We start from the raw sequence: 10,636 nt of genomic DNA on the forward strand, positions 1-10,636 counted from the left end.
ATCAGATGTAAGATTCCTTTTTACAATATGAGCTGAGGTTATTATATCAAGGGTACAACCAAAAAAGGGGAGAAAAACACAACCCTGTAGGAGAAAGGTAACTAAAAAGATTGAAACAAAGAAAAAGAAAGTAAAAAAATAACTATGTACCTAGTGCAAATGTACAAAATATCATATATAATTTCATAATACATTCAGAAGTGCTAAAATATCATTTAAAATCAACAATCCTATGGTCCAGCATAAAACTACTTATTCCCAATATAAAGACAAATGTCTATTTACATAAAGACAAGTTTAAAAGTACATATTGGCTGCAGTCACACTGGAGGCTTGCCATGATCTGGGCGCACTTGTAATTGCACCGGTTTAAAATGTTGTGGGGCAGACCAACCAGACAGCACACCCAGGGGTGGTTTCCCTGCAAGTTCATCTGGTGGTCAGGCATTAACATTACTGCAGTGCCTCAACCATCGAGCATGCTGCCTGGTAGTTTTTGTTTTATTCAGGCAGGTGCATGCGCATATAGGCAGCAACTAAAAAAAAGGGTGGAAACAGATCTGTGGGTTCAGACTTCCCTTCTGGGTTCCTTTCATGGCAGGAGAGTTTAGACATCTGGGAAAGTGGAATGGAAACACTGGCATCCATAAACACTAGACTTTCCCCATTGCCTGATTACTCCACTTCCAAAGCGGCACAACATGGGCTGCTGACAACTGGGGCACGGAAGGTAGATGTTGCTGTCTGATCATGCTTTTTAAATCTGCAAAGGTAATGCTACTGTATCATGGCAAACTGCTCATGTGACCACAGCCATTGTCTCCATATACAAGAACCAAGTGCATTTTGGAACCTGGCCTTCCTCAGTGGAATAATTTAAACTGAGCACTCCATTAATTTAACAAAGACATACATAAAACTGATCATACACAGCATGGACCTGAAATGAAGGGGGAAAGAGAACTAATTATCTTCATGTCTGTTAAGGAACATAATTAATTTGAATTTTTGAAGTACATGGAACTAGGATAGCTCCCTTACTCACACTGAGATGTTCACTGTGGAGTAAGTTGTGTCAGTTTTCTTCTGATACAACATGGGCAACTCATCAAGATGCAAAATTTGCCCATGGATTTAAAATACAAATAAAACATGTGACTAAGTGATAGTAAATTAAAAAGTCTCCTAATTGTATTAGAAAAAAGAGTATGTAGCCAACTGAAAAAACCTAAATGGTACAATATTTACTTTCTTAGGTCTAATCTGAAATGCTCAAAGCTCAGGTATAACTAGAAAAGAATCAGCACCATAGTAGTCTAGCCCCCTGAACATATGGAAAATTTCAAAAGTTTCAAAGAGACTTTAAGGCAGAGGTGTCAAATGTATAGCCTGCAGGCTGGATCGGGGCCCTTGGAGGGCCCCGATCCAACCCACAAGGACCTGGCTCCTGCTTTGTTTTCCAGTTCTGTTGCTGTTGCCACATCACAGCTTGCTTTACCAGTCTCTCTCAATTGCACAGGAGAGATAGATAGGCAAGCCTCTCCTGTGCGATTGAGAGAGCCTCATAAAGAACTGGCTAAGGCTCCTCCCACTCCTCCTCCCAGGGGGAGGGAGGGAACAGCCAGAGCTTGCTTCCTGGGCAAGCTGCAGGAGACAAAGAGAAGCCTTTCCTTCCACTGGCTGAGGCTCCTCCCTGAAGGGAGGGAGGGAACGAGGGAGAGCTTGCTTTGCTGGGCTGCCTCAGTCACATGAGAGAAATACCAAGCACCTTTAAGACCAACAAAGTTTTGTTCAAGGTATGAGCTTTTGTGTGCCTTGGTACAGTATGTGTGTGTTTTGTTGGGATCTTTATGCCAGGGATCTCCTAGGTGCAACTGGGTTTCCTCCCCTTATTCACTGTATTCATGCCCTCATGATCCAGTCTTTCTCAGTAAGAAACGTATGTGAACTATTTTAGAGGAGAAATAACAACAAGCCAGTGAGGTGGATTACACTGAGAGTATGTGTTTCCAGATCAAGTTCACCCAGTACATTTCCTTTGTAGGAAGTTGTAGTTATTTCTCTGGGGAAGAAGTTTTGTAGACAAACACATAACCCTCAGTACGTGTCAGGATGCCTTATCATGTTATTGACCAGCACATTAAGCAACTTATGTACAAAAGCCCGCAATGCCCAGCCATTTCATGTTTTCCCCTGGGTCCTAGGCTTCTTAAACAGTGAGCATAAGATTTCTGTAATGATTCTCAATAAATCAAAAGTAGGTTTGCAGCTTAAAGATATACAGCTGGACAGCAGACTCAAGATTGCTACAGCACAGACATTTTGATGCAATAGTTCAGAGCAAGAGGTGTCCGTTATCAGAGACTGTTAAATAAACAATGTATTGCAAGAGTACTAGTGTTATAAGAATGTTTTATTTAAAGTTTTAAAAATATTTAATTGTGTTTGTCTGTGTCCTTTATAAAGTTTATCTCTCTGCTACCTGGCATTACATTTTATGACACACATGGCCCAGCCTAGCAAGGTCTCATTTATGTCATATCTGGCCCTCATAATAGATGGGTTTGACACCCCTGCTTTAAGGATTATGAAGAAAATAAGGTATATGATTGGTCCTCACATAAACACAGTATTCCTGGTAGGAAATCAGTGTCTTTTGACACTACAATTGACACTAGTCCAGATAACAGTAGAAACACCACAACTGCATTAATCCAATCTTAGCTATACTTATTGCTCAGTCACTTATGCATCTTGACTTTAATTAGCCCTTCCTGGCAACTAATCCCCCTAACTATATGCAATGGATGAGAAAGTCTTGTTTCGCTGTATCTGAAGAAGTGTTGTAGCACACAAAAACGTATACCCAGAATTAAACTTTGTTGGTCTTAAAGGTGCCACTGGACTCAAACTTTGTCCTGCGATTCTAGACTGGGATGCAAGGAGCCATGAACAAAGGTTGCTAACTCTTGGAAGCTGTTTTGAAGGCTTTTAGAAAGTAAAATGCTTATAAAGTATTCTCTTGACTTGTTTTACCCATTGTCATGATGTGTTTTTATCATCTGGTTTTATTGTCTTGTTTGCTTGATCTTGTGTTATTGTTTTAGTTTTGAGACACTTTGAGTGGGTATACAGAGGTACCATACTATTTTTCTAAATAAATAATTAAAAGACACACACATATACATACATATATATACATATATGCTGTGTGGCCTTTGGCTCAGTAGAGGTGGAACTGGAGGATATGGCAAAAGTTCAATTGAAAAAGGATGGTGGCAAGCAAACTGGCTACCTTATCATGAGCCTTGTGCTGTTTATAAAGCACCCCCTTTTTCTGCAGTCATGGGATTAAATGTGATTCTTTAGGTCCATTTTTAAGAATTGGTTCAGAAGTGTACATGTGGAGCTTTTCTTCACAGGAGTGGCAGCTTTTGCCCCTAGCATACACAGCAGTGTGCATAGCTGAGTGTATCATTAGTAAATTGTGATATATCATTAATATGGGGGGTGGGATTTATGAGAAGCCTTCATAACTCACTGACAGAAAATACACTTTTCTTTTGAAGACTGGCATTGATTTTTTTTTCTTGATTTCATGATGCATCAAGCCTAATATGAATTTACCCTGGTTTCTATAGCTCTCCAAGGTTTTAAATTATTTTTGCACATTTCCAGGTGGCATTGCTTGGATTTGACAGACAGTTGTCCTCTCCAAGACTAATATGTGCCTGGCTGTCTCTTATCTACCTGTCCACATAATCTGTATTTAATAGTCAGAATAATGCAATGGAAGTCACCATTACTTTTGACTCACAGGGCCTGCTCCTCCATTCTTTCTGCAGCCACTGTTTCAAGATGGTCAAGACTATTACATATTCATTAGTGTTGGGCTGCAAGTGAACAAAAGGTCATGCATCCACCGAAATCGTTCGTATTGCATTGTTTCTATAGTTGCTAATGGTTTTACAAAGCACAAACATTGTGCAACGTTTATAAGGTTGAATACAGTTATTATTTTATGGCAAACTAAAAAGCCAGTTTCCGATACTCAGGAATGTATCAGAATTTGTAAATAAAGTGCTAAACTTTTTGTACAGGAATGGTCACACTCAGCATTACAAGTATATGAATTATCATCCATACCCGAAATCAGAAAGCAATGATCGTATTCTTTTCAAGAACCCCAAACATGAAATTTTCCAAATGTACAGTGCAGAAATTATATTTGAGGCTAATCCAAACTATTACTAAGCACCAGCTGTTAATAGTTTCCTAAGACTTTTGGAAGCCAAAACCATTTACTGAAATGTTTTTCTCTACACTGAATAGGACTACCAGATCTGGTTTTACACATACATTTTAAAACAATATTTCATCCACTTATTGCATATATGCAATAAATGAACATAGTAGACGTATTTTCTAAGAGCCAGGGTCAACTCAATAGTAGCTGTATTAGAAGCCACCTAGGAGACCAATTAGCCTTTCTTACGTAAGAGCTTTAAGGTACTGTGGTAAAAACATTATTGGTAACCCCAATCCCCCTTCTGGGCCTGTGCTGCTGCTATCTGGGCTCCAAGTGAAGACCCTCTGACAACAGCAGTGGAACAGACTCAGGAAGTGACTGCAGACATCTCCCATGTTATTGGGTGCTGGGAGGGGGTAAGCTAATACCTTGTGGTACATCACTTCCCTCCTCACTGTGTGTCCTCAAGCAGCCACTTGAGTGGCTTGGTTGAAAAACCAACCAACATCTGTTCACAGGTTTTATAAGGTTTGACCAAAGAGGGCATTGAAACAAAAGAAATGAGTATATCCACCACCTTCCATTATCTTAGAGTATTGTCTGTTCAGCCAAAACTTTTGTTACTGTCATGGCATAGAGATTGTGGGTTCTGCAGGCAAATTGTTCACACCATCACAGATGATCTCTTCAGAAAGGTGTGGTGGTAAGCAAAAATAATAAAATAAATCACATGATCCGCCAAAGCACACAGATAAAGCTGCCATAGGGAGCAATTTAATGTGGCTTCTACATTGCCGCTACAGTCAGGTACAATGGTAGCAGCAGCATTTGTCTTTGAAGCATGAACAGGCTGGTGCCATTGATGAATGATTCTATGTACCAGATAAAACAAAGACAATATGTTATTGTTTTTTATTTAAAAAGGATGCTGTTGGTGTGAAATATGGTCTACCTTTGAACTGCACACTTTAAAAATACAAATGCATTTTAACAAGGTATTTATAGAATATTTTTCAAAATGTCTTATGTTGAAAATGACAACAAAACAGGATTAGAAATACGTATCTTACATTATGTACAAAATGTATATTCTAGTTTGGTCACAAATTAGAGGAAAATACTTTGATGTACGGGGGGAAGAACATCATGAAACAAAAACAGGCATCTTAAAAAAACAGGAAACACATAAAAGCTCGTTAAATAATTACATTGACAAATAAATAGAATTTATTCAGATTTACTTTTTCAGCTGCTGTCATGCAGTTTTTGGTTACTAAAATACTGTGGATAAAGACATCTGAATAGAAGGATCAGCATGCATGGTGCTTTTGGCTGACTGCAGTGTTATTCAAGGAATTTATTTCAGTTGGGACATCAGTAGATGATCTGAAGAATATGCTTTATGAAAACTCACAACAGCAACTCTGTACAATATAAAATTTGATCAAGTGTCTATAGCAACATCTGTTTCCAAAAAATAACCAGGAAAAAATAAAGTTCAATGAGCAGAGCTGGATGTTCATCTTGAAATTATGGATGATTTGCTGGAGAGATCCTTATGCATAGAGTGCCCTTCTGAGTTTGGTCAAAGTACACCCAGCTGAGAAGCAACAATGACAAGTCTGTGTGTTTTCAGGCAGTGATATCTGTAAAAGCAGTGGACTATTAAGTTCAAGTTTTATAACTCTGATGGCCAAGTTCTAACTTGTGGTATGCTTCATGGATTTGGTGTTTCTTTTCCTCTCTTTATGATGTTGTACGGGCTTTGTTTGAGATGGTCCTTCAAAGTTGTGGCTGGATTCATTGTGTTGCCTGGTGTACCGCTTGCACTTACATGCTGTCACCACAGTTACTTTGTAGGTTCTTGTGCTTCCATCTTGACACTGAAGTTGAATCCTTTGGGTGCGAGTTTTGTCATTGACACACCTCCACTCCTGTGAGCTCCTTCTGCTCCAATACTTAGTCCCATAACCCCCTCCAATCCAGTTGGGCAATACTGGCAAAGGAAGACACTCCCCAGCACATACCAGCTCTTTCAGGGGGTTTATACTAGTACATTGGCCATCTGAAATGTATTTGGTAGATCTCAATTCCCTGCAGCCAACTTGAACACGACCTGTAAAAGACACAGAATACTGGAATCAATGCTCAGATTCTAGTGATTTATAATTGTTTATTCATTGCATTCAAATAGATGACAAAGGCCTGGTTCAGTAGAAAAGTGCCTCACACATACACACATCCTCCTTCTCTTTCACCATACTGATGATGCAATATATGAGCCAGGAGCTCCAGAATCCAAACTGGGATGTAGCCTCCCAAGGTGAAACCTTGGTTTGTTGCAATCTGTGGAAACTTTACTTGAAACCTTGGGCGGGTTCTTAGAATATTCTTCTTTTTTTTTCATTTATGTCTATAGTATAATATAGTTAACCCAGTGGAGGCTGGGCATCTGATCAGAGGCCCCCAATTGATGCTCCAGCACTAATCAGTCATGATTTGGATAAGCATGGAAGCAATCCTAAGCAGGTCTACTTGGAAGTCAGTTCCACTTTATTCCATATGGCTTACTACACGGAGAGTATTCTTTTGACAGAGCAACCATGTAAAAGTCAATGGGTCTGCTTTAGATTGTTGACTGTAGCCTCCCTGCATATTAGGGCTGCCTCAGCTACTGATGCTATCACAGGTAATTTCATTTTATAGGTTCCCTTTCATCTGCCTCCCTTTCATGAAAACCTTGTCCTGAATCTTGATCCAAGATGGATCTCCTCCAAGACGTTGAATATAGTTGTGTACAAAAACTTACACGTGTGAGTTTGGGAAAATGATTTTCCATATCCACATAGATAAAGAAATGCATTTTATCCCTAAGGAAAACTGATGCTTAATGTGAGGGCAATGCTTAAACATCTGTGCTCTAGACATGTTTCTTGGGTGATAATGGGCAGAGCTATTTTTTCTTCTTCAGGCAACAGTATTACACTATTGCGACACAGCTTGTGTGTACCCTTTCTTGAAACAAGCACTACTGTAAAACCTAAGGCAACAGTATTTCATCTTTTTAAAAAAGTCAACTGACATTGTATCAAGAAGGTGCTGAACTAGCTGCAAATACAGGCAAGTTTGTGCCTGCTTGTATCTGTAGATATCCTCACTGAAGTTAAGCACCATTCCTTATTTTAATAATTACTTTTGGAAAAGAACACACCATGAATTTCAATATGCAGTCTTTTTACACTTGCATTTTCTTTGTTCAAAGTAAATGTTATCCAGGAAGTGTGTGTGCTTTTGAAGAGCAATATTAAAACAAGAACTACCTTTACTGAAAATATTATAATTTATAGTTATGGGAGTCTTGATGATATTTGGTCGTACATTTGCTTATTTAAAATAAGGAGAGCCACATGATCTTCTGAAGCTGCAACAAAACTTTTTCCTGTTAGCTCCTGAGGCAGATCCACCTGGAAGAGTTCATGGGGAAGGTTCCTCTTTTACAGGAGCCACGCAGGCCAACTTAAATTTGCCAAATAGTATATTTCTTTCTTTTTACTGATGAATGAAATCTTCAGGGCCTTTTGGCCCATGGACACTGGATTGTTTGACCCACACCTTTCCTCAGGACCCAGCAAGAGTTCATCAAGGGCACAATTCATAAGCAATTGTAACCTAGCCCTAGATTCAGAGACATCAAAGTTGAGTTGGTCTGTGGTTCCACCTCCCCCTAGACCCTTCCCACAACCAGTTGTATCACCATTGCAAAGTGACTGGAAAGTTACCTTTGGAGGAGAAAAATTATCCGATGACTACATTCGTTTTTGAAGTAATCCTCCTTTAGAAACATTTGGCTGAATTGGCTGCTTGGCAAATCTAAAGGAGCCACCAGCTAGGTCTCTTCTGCTGAAGACTGTTTCTAGAGGATGTGATTTCTGAACATCATAGCTTGCCTAAATCAGTTTGACACAGGCTTGCCTCCAGCACCTGGCTCAGGAATGTGTCTCCTTGCATTGTCTTCTTGCATACATAGTTAGCTTTTTTTTTTCCAAAGTAACAGTTCACTGACCATGAATGCCTATTGGGTTGTTTTAGTAAATCTTAGAAGTGACAAGATATTTCCTGTGTATTTATACTTTGCACCATTAAAAGGCAGGCATGCCTGATGAAAGACACATGAAAGACCTCTTTGAGAGATAAAGGTGTCTCTACTAAAATCAAGGCACCTTTTAGAGCCACATCCTGACTCAAGCCAGGTAAAAAAGCTTTCCTGCATTTCTGTCCTTTCTCCACTGAAAAGGCAGCAGGGGCAGAGAGGGGGAGAAACACCACTTCAAAGACAAGTCGGAGCAGAGTTTCCAGGTAGGCTGTGAACCTGTTTTGTTTATACGGACTGAAGCAGGTAAATGTTTCATCAGGAAATAAAGACAAAGTGTTGGAACCCAATCAAAGCCTTGCTACTGCAGGTAAATGTTAGCTTTGGAAAGCCTCACAGGCAGATGAAGCACTTGCAAATAGAGGCAGTGGAGAAAGGCTGGGAGTTCAGCCTCTCCTCAGACACCAACACCAACTGCTTTAGTTCCCAAACAACTTAGCTGTATATCAGAGCAGACTGGCATTTGGAAGAAGGAAACACTGCAGAGGAAAACCAAGCCTCTCTCTGTTCTCTCTATTATTCACAAGTGTTTGTGCCTCTGAAGACTGCTCTGGACATAAAACTACCTAACACAAAGCTGAGGTGCGGCGGCTTCTAAGAGATTCCGGTAGAGATGAGATGGAGACTCCCCAATCGTGAGACCCCCTTAAAAAAACCCCACTTCTAAGGGAAGTATCATTAGTGACAAACAAGTCCATTTCTGGATCATCCCACTAAAAAAAAAAAAACCTAAAGGTGTGAAACTCCTGCATGGAAATCGCGAGTGGGGCATCATCAGGGAGTAGGGAGGGCGGCTGAATGCCCGAGACTTACTGTTCCGATCGAAGCCCGCGTGCCTGCCTCCGTTCCGGGCTTGATTCAAGGTGCTGTTGCTGCTGGGGATGGCCGGGATGGCTTTCGCGACCTGCGAGTAAAGGATCTCCGTGGCGTCGTTCTTGAACGCCAGGCAGCTCTTCAGGAGCAAGCAGGCGAGCAGGAACGCCGAGAACTGGAGCGTGGCGGGGATCATGGCGAGCTCAAGCTTTGCCTGCCTGACTGTAGAACCCCCTCCCCCCGGCCCTTCTCGCCTCGGCAGCTGCCTCCTCCACAACTGGGAAAGGCCTCCTCCGGGCTGCCTTTTTATAGCCCCCAACCAACCGCTTGGCACTCGTTCAGGTGTGAAACTTGGGGAGCGCTTCAACCGGCAAGCGGGGAGCGGGCGCAAAAGGAGGGGGGCGGGATCCCCGCGGAAGGGCCGGGAGGCTCCGACCAATCAGAGGCTGCAGGGAAGGAGGCGCCTAAACCGCTCCCTCCTTGCAGGATTCCTCGCTAAAGCAAGCGGGCGCGCGCAGTTGGGGGGATGTGTGTGTGTGAGAGAGAGCGCGTGTGAGTGGGGGAGAGAGGGATTTCTCTCTGATGTGAGCTATTCCGTAGCAAAATGAGTATTTGAACATTCTGTATTTTTTTGCTTATATTATTTACTTTGTTAGATTTATTTTTTTTTATCCCGCCCTCTGTTCTCCCCCCGCCAATATCTTAGTGGGTGGGTGTCTGTCTATCTTCAGGTTTCCCTTATGCAAAGTTAAGGTAAAGATAAAGGTTCCCTTGCTCGAAAGCCATTCGAATCCGACTCTAGGGTTGCGGTGCTCATCTCCGTTACAAAGCCGAAGAGCCAGCGCTGTCCGAAGACGTTTCCGTGGTCATGTGGCCGGCATGACTAAACACAAAGGCGCACGGAACGCTGTTACCTTCCCACCGAAGTGGTCCCTATTTATCTACTTGCAATTTCTTGCTTTCGAACTGCTAGGTTGACAGGAGCTGGAACTAGAGACAGGAGCTCACCCTGTCTTGCGGCACCCGGGTCTTGAACCACTGAACTACTGACCTTCCACAGCCTGCAGTTCAGCGTCTTAACCACTTGAGCCACCGCAGCTCCATTATGCAAAGTTACTCCTCAGGTAATGTGCCTAGAGGGACGGGGTCGGGGAGAACTTGCAGTTCTGTGAGGGTGCACAAGGCTGCCAATGCTATGGAATGTTCGTATATATGGAAAAAAAAATCCTATTCAGGCAGGCAAGAACACTTTTGGGTCTCACACAGACACACTCTCAGTCAACCCACGGGACCAGCTCTCTATGTGCTGTGAATAATTTAATGATTGCCTGGAGACTTATTTTAAAATGCAGCTTTGATCACAGCCGCACTCTCCCAGAGCAATGTTTGTGCTCGGGGATTCTGTCTTCTCAGTCTGCAGGGTG

At 41.8% G+C, this 10,636-nt stretch overlaps 1 protein-coding gene across 1 annotated transcript; it reads right to left on the reverse strand.

Annotated features, from left to right (window-relative positions):
* Positions 1-5,367: 5,367 nt before the first annotated feature.
* On the reverse strand, positions 5,368-9,592 carry SOSTDC1 (sclerostin domain containing 1). Its single transcript, XM_015421584.1, has 2 exons — positions 9,213-9,592; positions 5,368-6,365 (listed from the first exon to the last, which is right to left on the reverse strand). Exons 1-2 carry the CDS (start codon positions 9,406-9,408, stop codon positions 5,950-5,952), a joined length of 612 nt encoding a protein of 203 aa, XP_015277070.1. The 5' UTR covers positions 9,409-9,592; the 3' UTR covers positions 5,368-5,949.
* Between the last annotated feature and the right edge of the window lie 1,044 nt (positions 9,593-10,636).

The sequence above is a fragment of the Gekko japonicus genome, unplaced genomic scaffold (genome assembly GCF_001447785.1).
Source record: "Gekko japonicus isolate JY-2015 unplaced genomic scaffold, Gekko_japonicus_V1.1 scaffold1585, whole genome shotgun sequence".
In the NCBI taxonomy this organism is placed as follows: Eukaryota; Metazoa; Chordata; class Lepidosauria; order Squamata; family Gekkonidae; genus Gekko; species Gekko japonicus.